General features: G+C 43.8%; 1 protein-coding gene across 1 annotated transcript in view; it reads right to left on the bottom strand.

Annotated features, from left to right (window-relative positions):
- Positions 1-5819: 5819 nt before the first annotated feature.
- Positions 5820-22606, bottom strand: part of LOC147459487 (uncharacterized) — a 34172-nt gene continuing 17385 nt past the window's right edge. The window contains exons 2-12 of the mRNA XM_086510745.1: positions 8692-8781; positions 8545-8610; positions 8383-8448; positions 8227-8315; positions 8098-8143; positions 7958-8012; positions 7791-7867; positions 6704-7714; positions 6517-6621; positions 6286-6432; positions 5820-6210 (exon numbers count right to left, since the gene is read on the bottom strand). Of these exons, the coding sequence (XP_086366871.1) occupies positions 6109-6210; positions 6286-6432; positions 6517-6621; positions 6704-7714; positions 7791-7867; positions 7958-8012; positions 8098-8143; positions 8227-8315; positions 8383-8448; positions 8545-8610; positions 8692-8781 (1854 nt within the window). The 3' untranslated portion in view covers positions 5820-6108. The remainder of the gene's footprint in view (positions 6211-6285; positions 6433-6516; positions 6622-6703; positions 7715-7790; positions 7868-7957; positions 8013-8097; positions 8144-8226; positions 8316-8382; positions 8449-8544; positions 8611-8691; positions 8782-22606) is intronic.

Raw genomic sequence — 22606 nt, 5'->3', positions numbered from 1 at the left:
GTTAAGCCCGCACAATATTATTGTTTTTGCTCTGCAAAATCCATCTTTTTGAAGACAGTGGCTTTGAGATGTAACTCCCAAAACTTGTCTACATATTTGTGAATGGATTCGTAGTGAGAGAGCTTCAAGCTTCGCTATTCGTTGAGTACTTCGTCTTTGGCATCGGTGGCCAAAAATTGTTTCATGATGGAAGCTCTTAAAGCTTTCCATGTTCGTGGAGCTTCACCGTTGGCCCATAGGCTAGACCACCATTGCCTGGCAAACTTTTGAAAGTGCATAGCTACATGACATAGCTTAGAGGACTCCATGAAGTCCTCATCTCCAAACGCCGCATCGAATTGTTGGATAAAGGCCAAGACTTTGTCCGTAGCACCAAAGGTGCCATCGTAGGTAAGGAAAGAGATGCTCTTTCCTCTCTCTTTGAACTTTTTGAGCTTGGACAACCTCTTCCATGCAGCATAGGATTTCCTATGGCCTCTTCCTTTTGATGGTTCAAAAGTTGCACCATCACTTTCTTCAAAAGATGAATAATTTGAGGGAGATGGAGAAGAGGGTGGCCTCTTTCTCGCCTTTTTCTTGCCTTTGTCCTCCTTGTCTGCACCATCACTTTCTTCATATGAGGAAGATGATGAAGAAGATGAAGAAGAGGGTGACCTCTTTCTCGCCTTTTTCGTCTCTTGCTTTTTGTCATCCCTCTTTGAATTATGGTGTGGACAAGTGTGCGATAGTATTCTCCGTTTAGGAGGTAATGGAGAGCGTTTTGCCCCCCATCTTCGTGGAGCCATCTCCGCCAAGGTGACAGGAGACTCGCTTCTTTCTCGTTCCTTCGGTGGGGCCTCTTGAGTTCTCCTTTGGGAAGGAGATGCGTCATCAAGAAGCAAATTTTTGAGCCCTTCGTATGGATCCTCTTCTTCTTCCCGAGTCGGAGAGAGGCCTTTTTTGGGAGTCTCTCAAGGAGGAATCCTAGGTACTCTCTCGTCATGGTGGGGAGTTTGGAGAATCACATGAGCACAAAGCTGTTGTTGCACTTCACTTTGGAGGGATGGATTGCCCACTGCTTGTTGAAGCCTAGAAACAAGGTAGTTAACAAGCATAGGGGCATCATTAGTAGCCTGCTCATTAGCAAAATCAAAGCTATCAACATTAATTTCACTCTCTTTACTATTGTCAGCCATTCTAACAGCTTTTAGGCGTAAACTTTTTTTAATTGTACTTTGGCACTTCAAGCCCTAGTTGCTACTCCTCTTTACCCCTTTAGAAAACCACTCAAGCTATTGTACCTGTGGCTCGAATACCATTAATTGCAAGGAATAGAAGAGAGGGTCTTTCAACACCAAAATAGCACCGGCTCTTGTCAAGCTTCTAATAGCTCAATAGTGGTTAAGCCGTAGGCAAGCCCCGTAGGACTCCACTATTAAGACCATAGCTCTCGACGTGATGCCCTGTTATCTGCACGAAGACATGCGCACTGCAAGGCTGAAAAATCCCTATTCTACTTACTCAATTGCAATTAATAATAACAAACATTTATAGCTAGCTTGAGGACCTCCCTTCTTGAGCAAGAAAAGAGAAACCTTGTGCTCTGATACCAATATAACATTTAATGGCCTAGTAACTTGTATGTAGCGGAAAATAGCATGAACATAGTGAGCATTTCATTAGAATAGATTCCTAATAACTTGTATGTAGCGGAAAATAGCATGAACATGGTGAGCATTTCATTAGAATAGATTCCTAATGAGCATAACAAGAGTGCTTGGGTGGAGAGAGCAACAAAAAGCATAACACCTAGTTAGATAGGCATGAACAATACTTCACAAGAGAGAGAAATTAAGCTATTGACAACAGTTGAGGACCGGATTTACATGGAGCCGGTCCCCCCTCCAAAATGCTTTGTATTATAGGTTTCCCCCATCAAGGGAAACATTTTATAATACAATTCTTTGTGTTCTTTCAATCACTAGCTAGTGCAATGAAGATGGAAACTTCAAGCACTCAGTAAACACTTATAAAACACAACACCAATTCCCTCACGGTCTCAAACTTCAAGCACTCAGCAAACACTTATAAAACTCAACACCAATTCCCTCACGGTCTCAAACCCAAGACCTCACACACCTTTGAATTTGGTGAGAGCTAGCGGGGTATGAGAGTAGATTGAGAGGAAGAAGGAGTAGTCTTAAGAGAAAGATGTACATCTCCTCACATAATCACTCATATTAGCATAGCATAGCTTAGTAATTAGCATGGTAGAGGAGACGAGCATGCATTGAAGCTTAGCTCTTGGTTGGATTTGCATCACAAAGCCAAGAGTTGTTGGTGTAGACCTCCCTTCTCACAAGCTTGGAGTAGATGATGAGCTTTCCATTAAAGTTGGAGAAGGAGAGAGAGAGAGAGAGAGAGAGAGAGAGAGAGAGAGAGAGAGAGAGAGTCTTCTTGCTTCACACATGAGCCAGTGTGAGTGTGTGTGGAATAATGCCCTTGAAAAATCAGCCCCCTCTCTCTCTTGGTCAACCCCTCATGCAATTTACTCATGTTGACACCTCATTGGACCTCTCCAAGGTTAGCCAGTGAGAATTAAGTATCATAAGTGATAGACTTCTGACATGTGTCCCCCTTTCCCCTTTTGTGAGAGATTTAGGTAATTAATTAATGCAACTAAACTCCCATTGGACCCCTTTGTCTCCTGGCCCATAGGAATCAAGCAACCTATTGGGCTGCTTAATGCTCGTTGGACCCCTTGGGAGACTGTCCAATAGTCTTCCAGAGAGCTTAATTCTTATTGGTTCTTTTATTAAGTGTTTTTAAATAAATTAAACTAGATTTACTCTAGCCTAATTCTCATTGGTCCACCTCCATAGCCATCCAATAGGATCTGAGTGCATCTTGTGGGCATCTGGGCTAGGGAGCTGACATGTGTCCCTCATTCCCTTTGTGTAAAGGAAGCTTGTGTGTGTGTGTGTGTGTGTGTGTGTGTGTGTGTGTGTGTGTGTGTGTGTGTGTGTGTGTGTGTGTGTGTGTGTGTCTCTCTCTCTCTCTCTCTCTCTCTCATCCCCTACTTACAGGGCTCGGCCCCTCCTATGTAGGAATCATGAAAACTGTTTTATACACACACAAAGCATCCAATTTTTCTAAGTTTGACCATTGGACACAACCTTTGATTTTTGGAACCTTAGCATTTTGGAAGTCTTAATGGGCTAAACCTTAGGATCTTTAAAGCCCATTGTTGCACATTGCTTCCCCTTTGGATCCCTATTTTCCCTCTTTTGGATCCCTACTATGGTCGGTCTGCCAGCTTAACCAATATTCTAGCTTTTTCTCCCCTAGCACTTCCCCATATTAAATGATCAGTTTAACATGAGAAAAATATTTAGGAGAATTAGATATTAGTTATTATGACACCATATGAGTGCTACATTGGAGTCTCCGTTATTTTATGATGCTAATAGGCAGATGCATCTCTATGGTTACAGAAACGTTGATTAGGCTGGTATTCTATTAGATTGGCAATCTATCAGTGGGTTTATGTTCTCATTTGAAATGTTGCTACCAAGAAGCAACATTATGGTTAGTGTTCCATGCAAGAAGAGAGGACATTGAGATGCAGTGCCGCTTCATAGAACGACAAGATGGTGGGTGCCGACATTGACCTTAGGTACATGAGGATAGTTGAGCATGTTGCAAATAAGTTCATGAAGGCCCTAGAAGCAGTGAACGTAAGGCAATTTTGAGATGATGTTGATCTTGAGGGGGAATGTTGAGGTAATCTAAGTCAACACATGGTACGCCTTGATGCCTTCTTGCATTTATCGCAAGCACAAGGTAACGAACACAAGTACAGCTTGACTTCGCTATGCCTTCTTCCTAGAGTAATTACCACTTATCTTGCCAGTTTATTCACTAGAATTTTTGCTTTGATTGTAACCTCACCTCTAATAACATACTCGTAACTTTAAACTGTTGAAAGAAAATCACGAGCTTCCGCCTTCACATCGAACATTATTTTAGAGCTTCCTTATTAAAGCCCACACATCATTTTGATGAAGGGAAACCCTTATTCACTCTCTCACAAGCTTAGATACGAGATAGTAGAGAGCGAGGACTACATCACATTCATAGAGCAACCATAAAGTGAATACAAAAAAGAGGAAATATTGCAAGTTTTCAACCATAGTGAAGCAACCCCCTTGGCTTACAAACTTGTGAAAAATTATGATGTCAATTTTTTAAGCATTTTTTCTCAAAATGGCTATTTTTTAAAACCATTTTTATGCCATTTTTGGCCCAAAAAAGATCTTTTTTGGGTATTTAAAATCCAAACAAGCTACATAAATTCCCTATTTTCGTGGAAAACTTTCCTTGAGCTCAAATTACATGTTGAACATCAACTTCACTTGTTATGATCACTCGACACATCTATAGTAATCGCACCTGCTACTTACTATCTTTGGCAATTTTTGCCCGTATCGAACTTTGTAGGCTAGATGGGCATGCACCACGAAACACTTGACTACGTGCATTATCAAACCATATCAGGCATGCTATAAAGTGAGTAAACATGGAACGACACCACATCCAAGGCCACGTCTCTATAGATAGGTGTGTACATGATAACCACCGCAATAACCGCTTCTGCATTTAATACAAAGTGTGCATTATTGCTTTTATTTGTAAACATAATTCAACACTTTTGAGTTATCCCTTCTCATTTGGGTTTGTTAAACTTTTTGACTTCTATTTTGAATTATGTGAACTTTTTTGTAGGTGGGCTTATGCCCACCACCTGTCACTAGATTGTGCTATCTATTTAATGAAGTATGCACATATCCACCAATGGCTCTAATAAGGATCGTGCATTATGTATCTTTCAAAATTAATTCTCTGATGTAGAACCAACCTAATCAAAACATTAAGTCTCAAGTACCAATACTGGCAACAAATACGTCTTCAAAGAATTTCATTGTTGCTAGGTTACGGATGGCATTCAAAAAATGCTTAATGCTCCTCACAACCTTGCCAAATAAGAAAATGAATTACACTATTGGAGAATTTTTCCAATGCAAACTTGTCAGATGGTTTTTAGTTGTAGCAATAATCACAATGCATGTGATCAATAGGTCACCCAACAAAGCACTACCTACCACAGACGAAATTATAAATGTACTAATGCTGGGAATGCAGAAAAGTTCATCCTCTATCCTTCGGTTGAGCTACTCTTTTGGCAAATCTTCAACAGCCACCTTGAGCAAGTGGATTGCCTAAATCGAGTTTTCCTCAAAGTTCAGCTACAATTCGGCAAGCGTTGCCATGGTTTTATTCAACATCTTCTGAAGAGATCCTAAATTGCACTGATCCTCATCTCTAGGGGCACGACGTGCTTCCACTGGAGGTCTCAATTGCTGGCGGTGATAAAGAAGCCAGCATTGGGGGCGGGGGGGGGAGAGAGACTCCAGCAAAATGGATTAATAATGCCAGCATGTAAAACTTCCAGGTTGAAGACCTTTCGCGAAACCCGGCATCGCCCCTTGCTTACCTCATAAACCACTCATAACAGCTCAAGGGTTATTTTGGTGTTCAAATCATAAGAATGTGATTAATAGCTTATAGGAATGAGTTAAACCTGTAACCACTTGCATCAATCGCACAAATACCTTCTATCTCATGCATTGCTATGCAATTCCACAGAAAAGCATCGTAGGTTTAGTTCATTCTTGCATCAAAAATCCTTTGGTGCAAAGCCAAACAAAAACGTGGACAGAAATTTCATTCTTACACAGTGCAACTTTTCAAAAGAGGGCAATCGTAAAGAAGACGCCAACAAAGCCACACTCAGAAAGTAACTTGACCAAAAGAAAATACATCCCAATAAAACTGAAGCAGGTGATTCACTTCTTATTCGGATTATCATGCTTTGTGAATACTAGACTATCTTCGAAACAAGTCTCGCATACAAACTTCCCCCAGTTTCACAGTGGACAGGAGAGGGAAGCTTCAATAGCCAAACTTACACCCAACAACTGAGAAGCATCCTCTGTGCTTACAACTAGAATCTGAGAAGAAACCTCCAACCTCCCTGCAGGTAGGCTTATTGCTCGCCGATTTTTTGTACTAGTACGGTCTATACCTGAAATCGGAAGGACGCGACCCCCGATCAGCACCAGCTGCTCCATCGTAAGGGTTGCCGTGCTGCCCCCCAGCTAAAAAGCCAAGCTGGAAAAATGATGCAGATCAGTATGATAGCATTAGACAGGAAAGCCGACGTCAAGCATATTTTCAGATGCTTACCCTTGCACTAGCATATTCATAATTTCTCTGCAGCTCAGCAGTGTTACCCCATGCACTAGCATCTCCAACCCCGGGCTGTGATGCAAAATTGCCTGTATAACTAGTATTTGCAGTGCTGTCCAAGGGAGTTGGCCTATCTACCGCAACCTGCAATCAAGAACCACGCAGCCAGTAAATCACATAAGCAGCACAGTTATCCCTACAAGCACCATACTCAACAATCATACTTACAGGCTGCCCAAGAATTTCATGCGATTGGAGCGCTACTTGTTCAGCTACCCCATCTTCAAAGAAGGTCACAAATCCAAAACCTCTATGACCAGTCTTCTTGGGATCCTACAAAGAACAACAATGATCAAATCCAAACGACAGAAGATCTAAAATGGTGTAACGGCACACCTAACTCATAAGAACCTACCTTTGGCACATAGACATCTGCAATTCTGCCGAAAGAGCTGAAATAGTTTCGTAAGTGTTCAGCAGTTGCCTCATGCGGAAGCTTCCCAACAAATACTTTGTTGCCCATTGTGGAGGCATGTGGATTACTAGGCGCATACCTTCCTGCTGCCTGATCGTACATATTGGAAGCATATCCTGCACCAGATGTTGGGGCTGCCCCTGCATATGAAGCACTTGCACCATACCCATAATTGGGAACCTCCGGAGCAGCATACGAGACGCCACTATCATATCCTTGCCCTGGGACTCCCGAACCACCATATGTGTAAGCACCCGATGTAAGGGTACCTGAACCCTGATCATACCCGTAAGGCTGAGCAGCTGCATCACCTGCTGCAGCAGTGTAATAGCCTGGACCAGCAGGTGCAGTGCTGTACTCAGCACTTTGTCCATATCCAGCAGAAAAGTTCATTCCCCCTGGCGCACTGCCATACACAGCAGAGGACATGCTAGATGTAACTGGGTTGGCACCGTACCCAGAAAACATTGAATACATACTGTTGAAAAGGGCAGCAGGGCCATAAGCAGAGGCTGCATTGCTTTGTGCTGCAGCTTCCGTTTCATAACCAGAAGCAGCAGCTGAAGTGTTTTCTGGAGCGCTACCTTGAGTTGCATATCCAGTGGCTTGCGAGGCTTCAGCAGCACCACTAGATGGATCGTTAGCTTGGGCACCAGCATTCTTTGCTTCTCCTTCTGAAGCATTGTCTGCTCCTCCAGGAGCTGTAAACCCAGGGAACCCATAACTTGCAAGATCCACTCCCTCCATAGAGCCCCCAAGTGCACCCATCTGGGCCATTGCAGCCGCTGCAGCAGCCATGTAAAAGCCAAATTGTTCTGGAGCCATTTTAGCCCATTGATCAGGAAGAGCTTTTGCCCATTGATCAGGAAGAGCTTTTGCCCACTGTTCAGAAAGCGGTCTTCCAGACTGATCATACTGAGGCCTACCTCCAAACCCTTTCAGAGTCTCGTCCTGTACACAGCAGATAAAGGTTTGAATGAGCTCAAAAACAGACCTGCAGAAGGCTTTAAATGTCCAGAAATTCTACCTTGGGTGTTGCACGGTCCACAGCTACCAAACTGCCTCCAAGCTCATGCGTCTCATTCATGATTCTGTCCACCGACTCTACAAATCATCAACACACTTGGCTTAGTGAGAGCAGAGAAATGAAGTATGGCACTATATAGCATAGATCAACGTCAAAATGAAGCAGACCTGCATTATCAAATGTGACGAAGCCAATTCCACGATGTGATCTCGAACCGGCATCCTGCAATGCAAAAAAGCTAACATCATACCAGGAACTCTCAAAATGTTAAAACTGGACAACACACAAGAAACCTTAAAAAACTGACCTTGGGCATATATGCATCAACGATTCCTCCATATTTCTGAAAATAACTGCACCGTATGAAACAAGATCAGACAACCTGCAAAATACAAGGATGGACGAACGAAAATGAATAGCATGGCATAATACTTGCCTTCGAAACATTCCCTCGGTCACGTGAGGGGGTATCCTTGCAACAAATATCCGGCTCACTTTTTTCGATGCAGAAGGAACCATCTCATCCTGCCAATTTTTTCTTAGAAAAATACAAACAACTTCAATCAGCAATTTTTTGGAGTATACAACTTACCTTCGGAGTGGCAATTTTGACATCTAGTGAACGACCATTCAAAACATGTTGCGATGAGACAGCTTTCTGGACCAGAAATTAACAGTAATCAATAAAATTGTAGGTAAAGCACATGTGAATAAAAAACGCTTCATGATCATATAGAGCGCAGGAAAAGTATACCTTAGCATCCTCCACAGTGCTAAATGTAACATAACCAAAGCCTCGTGACTGCCCCGTGGTGCGGTCCTGCAGAGGAGCAGCCAACACATTGATGAAAACCTTCCCAGGTGAAAGGTAGCTAGCCAAGAGCTTAGTGCAAGAACATACCTTCATGACTATACAGTCATCAAGCTCACCATATGTTCTCATATAGTACTTTAATTCCTCAGTTTCAACATCAAATGGGAGACCCAATACCTGCTCCACCCACCATTGTCAGATGAAAAGCAGCAATTACTATATGCTTCAAACAATTTTAAAGACACTCTGAATCATCACTAAAAGAGTCAACTCCACACATACTAAAGCTACACAGTCACAAACCAAAAGACCAGAAATCATTGTAGCTTTAAAAATCTCATCATTGCTACCACTTATGTGAAATGCACATTTGGCACATACTTCACACAATGACCCCTAGTAACTTTTCATTCCAATCTTCTCATGAATTGTTCCAATTTCAGTATTTCCCATCAACTCGCTTTGTAAGTTTTGATCCCACATATTAAGGAGGTTCTCTTTAAAAAAACAATAATCTATCAAGATATCAAAATGATTGTGGATTGCTAATCTGCAATCCCTTCAATCCTCTTAATCCCGCTAACAGGCCCCTGATACCTTGCCACACCCTTAGCACATACTACAAGACCATTTTTTCTCTTATGTCTCATCACATGTTTTCTTGAAAGTCAAGCTTTCTCGAACCTACTGAATTGTATTCTATTGAAGGTCCGTGTACTCTGTATCAGGATCTTGCAGCCTCTCACAGACTCATCAGCTACAAAGCTCTCATGTCTTGTATATGTGTGAAATTAGCGGTAAAATCATTTTTCCATAGAAGTATCAACTAGCAAGTGCTCATTACTGCTCACATCAAAATCTTTAATTTTTCTTGGATAGCATCTTGTAGAATCTAACAACATGCCGTAAGATGAGCGGGGTTTATAGCTTCAAGCATTCCATTAAAATTGGCATTTCAGCAAGGAGAATCTCGGATGGTTAGCAATCATCAAAAGGAGCACATGCACTCTTGTGGGTAGCCCTCGAGTTCCCGCACTTGTAGGGTCACTTGCCTTTTGAATTAGACGAGATTCCTCACGGGAAATCTCTCTAAATTGTCCTAGCACCCAAGGCTTTCCCGAGACCCCCCTTGCATTACCTTGCAGTTTAGGTGAGAACCCTAAACCTGCAGAAAAACACAGCAAGCTGTAAATTTCTATTTCGCAATATTTTGAGCGGAGCAAACACGTCTACGCGTGGCTCAGAAGCCCCGCACACAATGGGACAGTTTCCTTGTGCATCGGACGAGCTTTCACGCGAGAAAACTCTCCGTTTTCGCATTCCTTCGAGATGGAATTGTGTTTACCTGAAGGGGATTAGCAAATAGCTAATCCGGTTCTTGTACATAAGGCTCTTGCCTTGGCAAACGCGCATAAAACCCTTTCCACTAAAGCTGTGATCACTTGCACCCACTACTCACACACACAACACACCGAAGTTCAAAATCAGCCCCAACCTCAATTTTGGGCGCCCCCTCTTGGGATGAGATATTTTGGACTAAGTGTTGACCTGTAGGTTGCTCTCATATTGCCATGTGTCCAATTTGCTCCTTTTGGTTTAATTCCTAGTACCCACCAACTTATAAAGTCCTACCGAGGGGCCTAAATGACTTTAACTTACATACCAAGATGAATCCAGGATAAGCCCAGATTCACCCTTGAAGGAAAGTGCAAGGTATAGACCCATGGTAGTCACCCACAAGACAATATAACCATCAGTTCCATCATGCATAGTATTGACTAAATACCACGACATTCCCACTAACGTCATCAATGCCCAATAGTGGGTGTAGAACTAGGTACTAACATATGCTCCCCAACACAACACACACCACACGCACGCACACACATGAGCATACATCAACTTAGCCTACCCACTTCTTTACTAGTCACATTCCAGTGCCAATTGGACCAGCTGTCACGAGGACATGGCAACTGTTAACTATGTCATGAGGACGTGACAACTGCTAACCCTTAGTTGTTGGTTTCTTTCCAATGATTTTTGTTCTATTTTTGAGACCCTCTTTTGAAGTTGCAAATGGTCGGACATTGTATGGCCAATGTGAACGGTAGTTTCTTGGACCCAATCTCGATGGCGAGAGTGGTCTACTATTGATTGCACAATCTGGTACAATCGTTGATGCAATCTAATGGAGCTATGTCGATGTCGACGGAGTGGACGACGAGGACGATGCTAAGGCTGAAAACTGAGTGCTTCGTCTCTAACTATAGCTGAATTCTGCTGCGTCAAAACCGCCGTTGTACTGCTGTCCAAAAACGCTAGGTATGGCTGAGTTTCTGCTGCAAAAACGCTGCCTTATGGCAGCCCAAAAACGCTGGTTGTAACTGGTCAAAAACGCTGAATGCTGGCCCCTTCAACTGCTGCAATCCCGTGCGGAAAATGCTGCCAAGCTGGGTGTAAAATCGCCACTTGCTTTCTGATGGAAACGCTGAATACTTAGTCCTTTTGATGGCTGAGATTGCTAATCAAAACGCCAAGTGTAGGGCTGCAGCTTTGATGCAGAATCGCCTATGCAAGGGCTGAAAAAAACGCTGGCAAGCTGAGGCTATTTGCGATGAAGCTACTGCTGAAAACGCTAGGAATCTTGTAGGTAAAACACTGGAGTTGCTAGGAGAAAACGCCAGGTTGGTTGGGGGGATTTTGGGGGGGGGGGGGGGGGGGGGTCGTCTTGCTGAGAAGTGTCTCCAGAGGCCTGTTGCACCTGAGTGCCTGATGCTCTCCTTCTTCGTCTGCCAGATAGTGCTAGCTTTGGTCTGCTTATATATTATCTTAGCAAAATTGGGGGAGGGGGGGGGGTCGTCTTGCTGAGAAGTGTCTCCAGAGGCCTGTTGCACCTGAGTGCCTGATGCTCTCCTTCTTCTTCTGCCAGATAGTGCTAGCTTTGGTCTGCTTATATATTATCTTAGCAAAATTGCCCTACCTAGTTCCCAACAAAAGTCACTTTTTAAAAAAAGTGAAAAATGTCAAAAATAGGGGAAATAGGTCTATGCACTGTAAAAATGCTACTAATGGTTTCTGACTGGAATCTGATGGTCGTGCTGTGTGCAACCAGAGAATATGCATCTAATCTAAGTGTCTGGACATGCACGGTCTGCAAACAGACTCACAAAAGTGCCAGATTACTTCCTATTCTAGACTGACTTGACTGAATTGAACCCTAGTCATGATGTATCTTATCCACGGACACACAGGGTTGGATGTGTCACGTGACACTTTGCCACATAGTGATGGCATGGCATGACCAACTGGAAGAGAAATGGCCGAGTGGACAAGAGAAACTGAACTGACCAACTTAAAGAACTTACAGAGCGCACGCCGTGGGGCATAAAACCCTAAAACCCCAAAGCTGAAACCCTAAAGCTGATTTTCGTAAAATGCGCAGACATGGTGACATGGCAGATTGTGCGGATGTTGGCATGGCAATCCTGTACAAATTTTCCACTGGCTGTGCCATGTAGGAAGCTGCACAGATTTTCGCAATTTTCACTAGATTTTGGGAGCAGATACTTTTGGGGTTTAGTGCTTTTGGACTGATTGCTTTTCGGGCTTTGCTTTTGGGCATCCCTTGTAATGTTTATAAGGACCCTGGGGCCTCACTCTGCAGAGAATCTGGATGCAGAGTCTGAGAGCAGACCACCCTCGGGAGTTGTACTTAGTTGTAAGCGATAATAAAGAAATACCGAAAGAGTGGACATTGATTTCTCGCTTGGAGTGTCCAAGCTTGTAACATTCTCCCTGGCATAAAAAGGGCAAAGAGGAGGCGCATAGGACTAGAGAGAGAGTGAGATATCGCTTGTTCCTTTTGCTAAAAAGAGAGAGAGAGAGAGGGGGCGCCCTAGTTTTTGCTGCTTTTTTAATATGGGGCTGCCCGCTTACTAAGCGGGCGGCTAGGCACTTTAAAAAAATGGTATGAACCTGTTAAAAACTCTTATAAGTTGAATACCATGCTTGTACAATCACAACCCAGGCGTCCCTGGATGCAATCTCAATCATAGATGCAATGCAAAAATAGACTCCTTTACGAAAAAGCATCTTGCTTTCCCAAAAAGCAACTCACTTTTTCAGAAAACAACTACATTTTCTCAAAGTTTACTCTAAAGTTCTAAACCCATTTTCATTCAAGTGCCTGTCTCATCTTTTGTGCACAATTCTAACTTAGATTGGAATACCTCCTAACCACGCAATATTCCCTTTCCAATGCTCCCATCACCCACCTTGTGACGCATCACGAATTCCATCACTTAGTCTTTTCTCACCAAACTTCCGAAACAACTAATTCGTGATGTTTTATGGCACCCATCCCACACATCAAAGATGTTCGTTCCATATGGTCAAATACTCCTTCTCGATGCTCCCTGTCACCCATCTGATGTGACGCATCAAAAGTATCCGTTCTTAGTGGCCCATAAATATTCCCGTTCACAATGCTCTCCTCATTCCTTTGAATCAGGCACTAGAAATATCTGGACTAGGATGTCTTTAGCGAGAAAACCTTCTCACTTATACATCCAATAATTCATTGAGAATTATTTTTTTTTCAAATAAAGCTAATTTAGCAACAAGTGGTCCTTACTCAATTTGAGTCACAAAAAGAGTTCTCTCCAATTGTGGCATGCCTTTCACTTCGGAAATCGTATCCTCTCGCTAGTTTTTTTCTCTCTCTAAACCAATCCTCTCCAAAACTTACTTTTTCTTTCTATAGCTCAAATACTATGTTCTCTCATACTCTCATCTTTTCGCAAAGCAACCCAAGTGCACTTGCATGGAGGCATTTTTGGTCGGTGCAATTGCGGGGTTCCTTGTGCTCTCTTGCTCTTGCTCTTAGGTGTGCAAGACTATCAGGTCTCAAAGCGTCTGTAACTTTTGGAATTCCTTTTAGAGCCATCCCTTGGGCACACTTCGTATGTGCCACACTATTGACAAGGCTGCTTGTGGAAGTTCACTAAGTGCTATAACACAAATTAGTTAATAGAGAAAAACCTAAATAGAGACACAAAAAGAATTTCAAGGTCCCCACTTGTATCAGTTTCGAAGCCACCTACTCCATTAACTTCATACAAGCTGGGCGTCTGCAAGAGAGCTTAAAGTAGTCGTAAATAAAGAAACACCTAACTAATGGGCAATGGCACTAGCCGAGCACCAAGCGCCACAAATTTGCATTGTACAAGAGCACCCCACTCCACCATCTTCCTCTCTCGAAAGAGTCTCGCCCATTCTTATCTTACTCTATTGAAGTTGGGAAATTCTAATTACTTAATGTTTTCCCATTGAGTAAACTACTACTCAACTACTAGTTCCACATGATCACACTTACTTAATGTTTTCCCATTGAGTAAACTACTACTCAACTACTAGTTCCACATGATCACACTGATATCGGGCCTCGACTCTAACACTTTCTAATTACTTAATGTAGAAGCCTTGAGTGCTTTATACTCAACTACTAGTTCCATATGATCACACTTAAATGTCAAAGGTGCAACAAAAAGGGTGAATTGGGTGATGATCTTGTCTACAACTGCGAGCAAACCTCCTCTCGAGACCAGGCACCCTTGGATCTCAGATCTTTCACAATAGATCTCCTCGAACACGTCCTCCTATCGCACATCACCCACAATGCAACTTGCAGATGGCGAAGGGGAGCATAGAGAGAACAAAACACCAGATAGAGAAAAGATCGCAAGTGGAGAAAAATGCTAGAGAGAGGGGGAACACACACACAAACACTAGAAAGAGTGTGTGAAATCGGCCCGTAGGACGGTGGACTTTGGCTTTCACCCGAAACTTTACTTTATACTTTAGGTGTAACAAATTGTCGACGTGTCAAAGCCACTGAAGAACGGAGCCGACCTGCAGATTCCAATCGAGAAGCCAAAACCCTACGAAGAAGCAGCAAAAGAAGAAGAAGAAGTTTTACAGACTTACAAAGTCTTGACGAGTGGCCTATTTTTAAAGAAGAGCTCCCACCAACTTATGGGACCCCGTCCGCAGGGGCCCAAGTGACATAAAGGCATTAAAAATAAAGCAAAACACACTCAAAAGACTTTGCACATCAAAATATGATGATGTGGCACCTGTACAGACGTTCCGGAATTCGCGACGGATTTTTTCAGCTTTTCATATTTGATCCTTTTAGGCCTTGGGCCTTTAAATATGAGCCTTGGGGGTCCTCTCTGGCACTCTTCAACGCGCAGATTGCACAGGAGGTGCTCCCCGGCTGTTGTACTTTGCGAATTAGCAGTAATATACAAAAATACCGGAAGGGGCGCCAAGATTTGGGGCCAATACTCTCTAGGGTGGAATTCCGTCACTCCATGTCGCGTGTCGTCTCTCTCTCTCTCAGTTCAGTTCTTATTGAAGTGCTAAAAGTATGTTCAGTCTGTTCTTTTCTATTGGCACATGGTGCCCGTCTTGTGACAGTGGTATCAAAGCATCAGGCGTGTGCTTTTCTGAAAGCATACCGATCCTACGAAAGAGCAGACAGAGCAAACCGCTCATGTCTTACAGGGCATAAGCCATTAAGATCACTTGCAAAACAAGGATCCAAGATTTGTTTCGAGTCGCTCTTTTTCTCAGAGGCAGGGCCATGCAGATGTTGATAGCTCCAAGTACTTGGCAAGCTTTCAAGAAAAATTTTGCCCAAAGTTGTATGATTTCTGACATCTTCCTTCGGAGTGCAACTTCCTGCAGAGTGGGGTATCCTGAAATGCTTGCCATGGAAACCCTAGCAGATTATATCTTGAAATTTCACGACATCTCCCAATAGATGTCTCTTCACGATCATATGACCTTGGAGGTCCAGTGCGATTGCTATCTTAGGACTACCATCGCCGCCAAAGGAACACTATTTGTCCAAGAGCTGATGGACCATATTGCGCTCGGCTACGACCCTATGGAATGAACCTAACCCTAATTTTTTTATGCACGTTTCAGGATGGAAAGTTAGTCGACTTTTCGAGCTCGACTGATGTCGAGATTGCTTTTTAAAGTTTGAAATCTGTTTGAGAACTTGTTTGGTGATACTGTTTGGAATTTGTTTTGAACCTGTCTTTGAATTGTTTCACTCTGGTTTTAATACTAATTTCAATGATTGGTGATTTTACCCCGGGTGGAGTAGTGAGAAATTATGTTTGAGAATGCTTGTTCATACTCATGGCCCGGACCCTTGTGGTTATTTGCGGGGGGAGTATTGAATGATTGAAAAGTGTTGTTTTTTTACTCATGGCCCGGACCCTTGTGGTTATTTACAGGGGGAGTATTGTTGTTGTGACTCTCGACCTGGACCTCGATGGTTATGCGGGAGGAGTATTAAGAAGTCTGAGCAGTGGTTACTCTCAACACCTCCAAACAACGCAGGCTGCGGTCTGGGGGGCGTTTGGTTGTAAAAAGCCTCTATATCTCCCGGCCCGGACCTTTTTAGGTTATGTGGGAGGAGTGATGAGGAAGTTGTTGAATATCTCCCGGCCCGGACCTTGTTAGGTTATGCAGGAGGAGTGTTCATCGGCGACTTTATGTTTCTATGTCCTGTAACATGCATATGTGAGCATTTGTGTTGCATTGTGATGTGCCAACTACTGAATATTCCTGATTGGATGAGATTGCCTGGGTATGTAATTTTAGTGCATCAAGACACCCATGGAAGATCAGTACGGTCTGGGTGTGATGGCTAATTTTACTACGCCGGAATATCAAGAGTTCCGATCTGGACGAAAGGACAAGCTAACTCCTTGATCAAAAGAGCCGAAAGGAGAAGCTAACTCCTTAACAACAAGAGCAAACTGAATGTCCCTCGAAATGACCCTCGGAAAAAAAAAAACATCGGCTAACTTGAGTTGTTGCAGATATGTTGTAATCGCGGACGATTACTCTCTTTCAAGAAGGGGAGATGTAACAAATTGTTGACGTGTCAAAGCCACTGAAGAACGGAGCCAGCCTGCAAATTCTGGCCGAGAAGCCAAAACCCTATGAAGAAGCAGTAAAAGAAGAAGAAGTTTTACAGACTTACAAAGTCTTGACGACTAGCCTATTTTTAAATAAGAGTTCCCACCAACTTACGGGACCCCGTCCGATGGGGCCCAAGTGACATAAAGGCATTAAAAATAAAGAAGAACACACTCAAAAGACTTTGCACATCAAAATATGATGTTGTGGCACCTGTACGGACGTTCCGAAATTCGCGACGGATTTTTAGGAAAATCCCGAAATTTTAGAAAAGTGATTTTTTGAAGTCAGCTTTTCATATTTGATGCTTTTAGGCTTTGGGCCTTTAAATATAAGCCTTGGGGGCCCTCTCTGGCACTCTTTAGCGCGCAAATTGCACAGGAGGTGCTCCCCGGCTGCTGTACTTTGCGAATCAGCAGTAATATAAAGAAATACCGAAAGGGATGCCAAGGTTTGGGGCCAATACTCTCTGGGGTGGAATTCCGCCACTCCGTGTCGCGTGTCGTCTCTCTCTCTCTCTCAGTTCAGTTGTTATTGAAGTGCTAAAAGTCTGTTCAGTATGTTCTTTTCTATTGGCACGTGGTGCCCGTCTCGTGACATTAGGACACAAAGGAACTTCACGAATAAGCCTGTGATAACTGGAAGTAAACACTCAAGACAAACCACGGCCTGCTAGCAGCTAGAGCGCTACCAAGCAAACAACGACACCTTGTTGGCCCCAAAGATTGGCGCCCCCTTCGGTATTTCTTTATTCTTATTATACTTGAGAAAAACCTGTAAACTTCTACCAGCTGTCCCACTTTTATCCCACTTTTATCGGGTTGAAATTCCTCTACTCCAACCCGATTTCGGCAACATAACCATAGTAGAAGTCTCCACGGACAAAATCCCAAGCAAACATTGACTTTGCACACACTTTAGAGCTCTTTGTATGAGAAATTGCAACTCGCTGAATTCTTTGTTTTACGCTCTGATCCGCGTGCCGATCACTTTTCTGGGTAGCCCTCCAGCTCTCGCACCTGTAGGGTCTCTTGCCCCTTAAATTAGACGAGATTCCTCGCGGGAAATCTCTCTAAATTGTCATGTACAAGCACCCAATGCTTTCCCAATGCTCCCCTGACAAATAAAACGATCCGAACACTTGCACCTAACCCTCACCAAGCTGTCCAACCTATCCATGGCTGTAATTGCAGGTTTTTGACCCAATTTCGCCAACATAACAGCACAAACATCCTTGTAGGTCAAAAGTACACGTCAAGGACCCTTTCCCTTGCGGTATGGAAGCTTTCCAGTGAACTGCAGGTCAATTTCAGCATGCTGTAATTTTCTATTTTCCCACTATTAGGTGCATACTACCCTATACACGCATCCCAAGGTCTTTCGAAGGCTTCCCTGGCAATTCCCTGCAGTTTAGGTGCGAAACCCTAAACCTACAGAAAAACATAGTAGGCTGTAATTCTCTGTTATGGACCGTTTCGAGCGGAACAAGCACGCCTACGCGTGTCTCAGGTGCTCCTGCACGCAATGGAACAATTCCCCCGTAAATCGGACGAGTTTTCACGCGAGAAAGCTCTCGGTTTTCGCATTCCTTTGCGATGGAACTATGCGTACCTGAAGGGGATTAGCAATTAGCTAATCCGGTTCCTGTACAAAAGGCTCTTGTTGCCTTGGCAAACGCGCATAAACCCCCAGAACTGTACATGGTCATCTGAGAAGCCCAACTAGAGGGGCATTACCATATGTGCAAAGGGGAGAGAGAGATGCACGAGAGCAAATCGTCACGCTACATAGAGCAAGGGAGAAGGCAAGCTTTCCATTAAAGTTGTGAGCACTTGCACCCACTACTCACACACTATAGCACATACTTAATGTACAAAAATCAGCCCCCTCTCCCTCTCTTGGGCGCTTCCTCTTCATGCAAATCTGACAGATGCATCTGTAGCGGCCATGTGTCCAATTTGCCTCTTTGGAGTTAATTCCCTAGTACCCACCAACTTAGAAGTGTCGCGAGGGGCCTAAATGACTTTGAACTAAACCTAGACATCCTTTTACTGCTCGGATTCCAGTGCCGATTAGCCCGATCAACTCGTGGTGACCTGCCCTTCCCGATTGCGGGTGAAACTCATTGCCGTCGGCCGTTTCACACTGCCCATGCAATGTCCGATCATTTGCAGCTGCAAAAACAGGGTCCCAAAAAGTAAACAAAAATCATGGGAAAGAAATCAACAACTCAAGTTAGCAATTGCCACGTCCTCGCGCCCTCTTAAAAACGCAAACATCCTCGATTGCGTGCCATATATACATGCCATAGATGATCTTGTGTGGTAAGCACCCTTTTATCATCACATGTACCCGCAAGAAAGACTGTCAAAACATGTGTACAAATGACTTAATGAGACCTTCATACTTTTGTCAAATTGTACACTGCTATTGCACTGAATCCATGAGTACATTTGATGTGCTAGCTCTATCATTACCCTCCTTTGCAGACATTGGGTTGGGGCATACGTAGGTTGTAACCCAAAGGCCTCAAGGTAAAGCCCGCAATACATTTGGTGACTCTTGACAGTTCATGCTCTTCCATCCACTTTGCATCCATAGGTGGATGGTTCTTGAACTTCACCAAATAGCATCTAGCAACTTGTCCCTTAACTTTTACCTATGCAAGAGGCTCTTGCCTCTACAAACGAGCATAATTCCACAATACTGTGATGTACCACCCAAGACCAAGTAAGCTCAAATTTCAGGATGATTTACCAATGCGTCAAAGAATCCAAGCAATCGTCTTAGAGAATCGGCGAGAAGCGTGTCACCTGGCAAACCCACATCACTCCCGCAGGAGATCTACTGGCCAATCTACCAGTGTGAAACCTCTCCCTATCTCATCTTGGTTCATACTTGCAAACCCTAAAAACGCAGAAGAAAAATAGTCCTAATATGACCACTTTTTGGCAGGGCGAACATTTAGAATTTCCTGTCTGTCCTGTGAAGAGGAACCCTCTTCCATAATGTAATTCCAAGTTCCTGTACTTTTGTGTCTTCACCAAACCAACCAAGGCTCACTTCTTGAGGAAAAAGTGATTTTGTCTTGGCAACGGAACCATGAAACTGGCCCATGGGGCGGTAGGCTTTGTCTTTCACCCGAAACTTTACTTTATACTATAGCACAAAGAGGAACTTTACGAATAAGCCTGATTGGAATTCAACATTCAAGACAAACCACGGCCTGGCAGCTAGAGCGCTACCAAGCAGACAACGACACATTGTTGGCCCCAAAGATTGGCACCCCTTTCGGAATTTCTTTCCGATTTCGGCAACATAACCACAGTAGAAGTCTCCACGGACAAAATCCTAAGCAAACATTGACTTTCCACGCACTTTAGAGCTCTTTGCAAAACCTGGTGAGAAACTGCAGCTCGCTAAATTCTCTGTTTTGCGCTTCGATCACCGTGCCGATCACTTTTCTAGGTAGCCCTCCAGCTCTCGCACCTGTAGGGTCTCTTGCCCCTTGAATTAGACGAGATTCCTCGCGGGAAATCTCTCTAAATTGTCATGTACAAGCACCCAATGCTTTCGCAAGGCTCCCCTGACAAATAAAACGATCTGAACGCTTGCACCTAACCCTCACCAAGTTGTCCATAGCTGTAATTGCAGGTTTTTTATCCAATTTCACCAACGTATCGACGCAAATATCCCTGTAGGTCAAAAGTACACGTCAAGGTGACTCAAGGACCCTTTCCCTTGCGGTATGGAAGCTTTCCAGTGAGCTGCAGGTCAATTTCAGCATGCTGTAATTTTCTGTTTTGCCACTGTTAGGTGCCTACTGCCTTGTACGCGCATCCCAAGCCTTTCCGAGGCTCCCCTGGCAATTCCCTGCAGTTTAGGTGCGAAACCCTAAACCTGCAGAAAAACACAGCCGGCTGTGAGTCTCTGTTATGGACCATTTCGAGCGGAGCAAGCACGCCTACGCATGTCTCAGGTGCTCCTGCACGCAATGGGACAATTCCCCTGTAAATCGGACGAGTTTTCACGCGAGAAAGCTCTCCGTTTTCGCATTCCTTCGCGATGGGGCTGTGCATACCTGAAGGGAATTAGCAATTAGCTAAATCCGGTTCCTATACAGAAGGCTCTTGCTGCCTTGGCAAACGTGCATAAACCCCCAAAATTGTACATGGTCATCTGAGAAGCCCAACTAGTGGTGAATTACCATATATGCAAAGGGGAGAGAGAGATGCATGAGAGCAAATCGTCGCGCTACATAGAGCAAGGGAGAAGGCAAGCTTTCCATTAAAGCTGTGAGCACCTGCACCCACTACTCACACACACTGTAGCACACACTTAATGTACAAAAATCAGCCCTCTCTCTCTCTCTTGGGTGCCCCCTCTTCATGCAGATCTGGCAGATGCATCTGGAGCCGCCATGTGTCCAATTTGCCTCTTTTGAGTTAATTCCCTAGTACCCACCAACTTATAAGTGTCGCAAGAGGCCTAAATGACTTTGAACTGAGCCTAGACACCCTTATATTGCTCGGATTCCATTGCCGTATATGCAAAGGGGAGAGAGAGATGCGCGAGAGCAAATCGTCGCGCTACATAGAGCAAGGGAGAAGGCAAGCTTTCCATTAAAGCTGTGAGCACCTGCACCCACTACTCACACACATTGTAGCACAAACTTAATGTACAAAATCAGCCCTCTCTCTCTCTCTTGGGTGCCCCATCTTCATGCAGATCTGGTAGATGCATCTGGAGCCGCCATGTGTCCAGTTTGCCACTTTTGAGTTAATTCCCTAGTACCCACCAACTTATAAGTGTCGCGAGAGGCCTAAATGACTTTGAACTGAGCCTAGACACCCTTTTACTGCTTGGACTCCATTGCCGATTAGCCCAACCAACTCGTGGTGACCTGCCCTTCCCAACTGCGGGTGAAACTCTCGGCCGTCGGCCGTTTCACACTGGCCATGCAATGTCCGATCATTTGTAACTTCAAAAAGAGGGTCCCAAAAATTAAACAAAAATCATCGGAAAGAAACCAACAACTCAAGTTAGCAATTGCCACGTCCTCGTGACAATGTGACCCAAATGCTGACTACTCTGCAATAACTAATATGAACAAATACAATGAGGGAGTCTCTATATAGGGGACTCCAAAAAGTGTCCCACCTTAGCCAAACAAGTTAAGAAACCCACGACCCATAAATAAGAGCCTACTCCCTAATAGTATAAGTAGTCACTTATAAGCGACTATACCTAGACATAAATAGCAGAGCTCCAGATGTGAAGCACAACATTGGAGACTATAACCTCGAGTAACCCTGGGGTCCCCGCCTCATGCCTGCCTACCGGGTGGACACAACTGAGAATGTACGTCTATCTCGAACACGATCGCGCACAACCACAAAACACCCCACTCCCTAATCTACTCCGGGGAGATACTGAAGTCACCACCGAACAAGAATCTAAAACTTCAACAATATCGAGCCTCGGCTCCATACTTTATTTTTCCTTGTGACAAGTTTTAGGGTTAGGGTTTTTGCGTATGGGTAAAAAATGCATTGCTCATTGGGTCCATTTGGCTGGTCACAAATAAAGTTGGCACGTGCCAACTCCTGATCATGACACGAATCTCCTCACCGTACAATAAATTTTCCTCTATGGATTCTCTCACCTCTCTAGAGAATGCAAATTTGCTCTCTAAACCTAACTTCATCTCTCAAACAATTTTCTCCTAAACATAGGAAATTCCTTTCTCTAGATTTCAAAAACTGTTCTTACAAAAACTTCCCTCTCTAGAAGTCAGCAAAATTTTATCGCTCCAAAACAAAGCTGATTTTCTTTCACAAATTGAAATCTCTCTCTCTCTCTCTCTCTCTCTCTCTCTCTCTCTCTCTCTCTCTCTCTCTCTCTCTCTCTCTCTCTCTCTCTCTCTCTCTCTCTCTCTCTCTCTCTTTTTTTTTTTGGAAAAAGTCAGGGCTGTATATTACTGAGTACAATATAATCCCCA

The sequence above is a fragment of the Adiantum capillus-veneris genome, chromosome 4 (genome assembly GCF_014529385.1).
Source record: "Adiantum capillus-veneris isolate H3 chromosome 4, ASM1452938v2, whole genome shotgun sequence".
Lineage (NCBI taxonomy): Eukaryota > Viridiplantae > Streptophyta > Polypodiopsida > Polypodiales > Pteridaceae > Adiantum > Adiantum capillus-veneris.
Note: the sequence above shows the minus strand (reverse complement) of the source record. Positions and strands in the feature narration are given on the sequence as shown.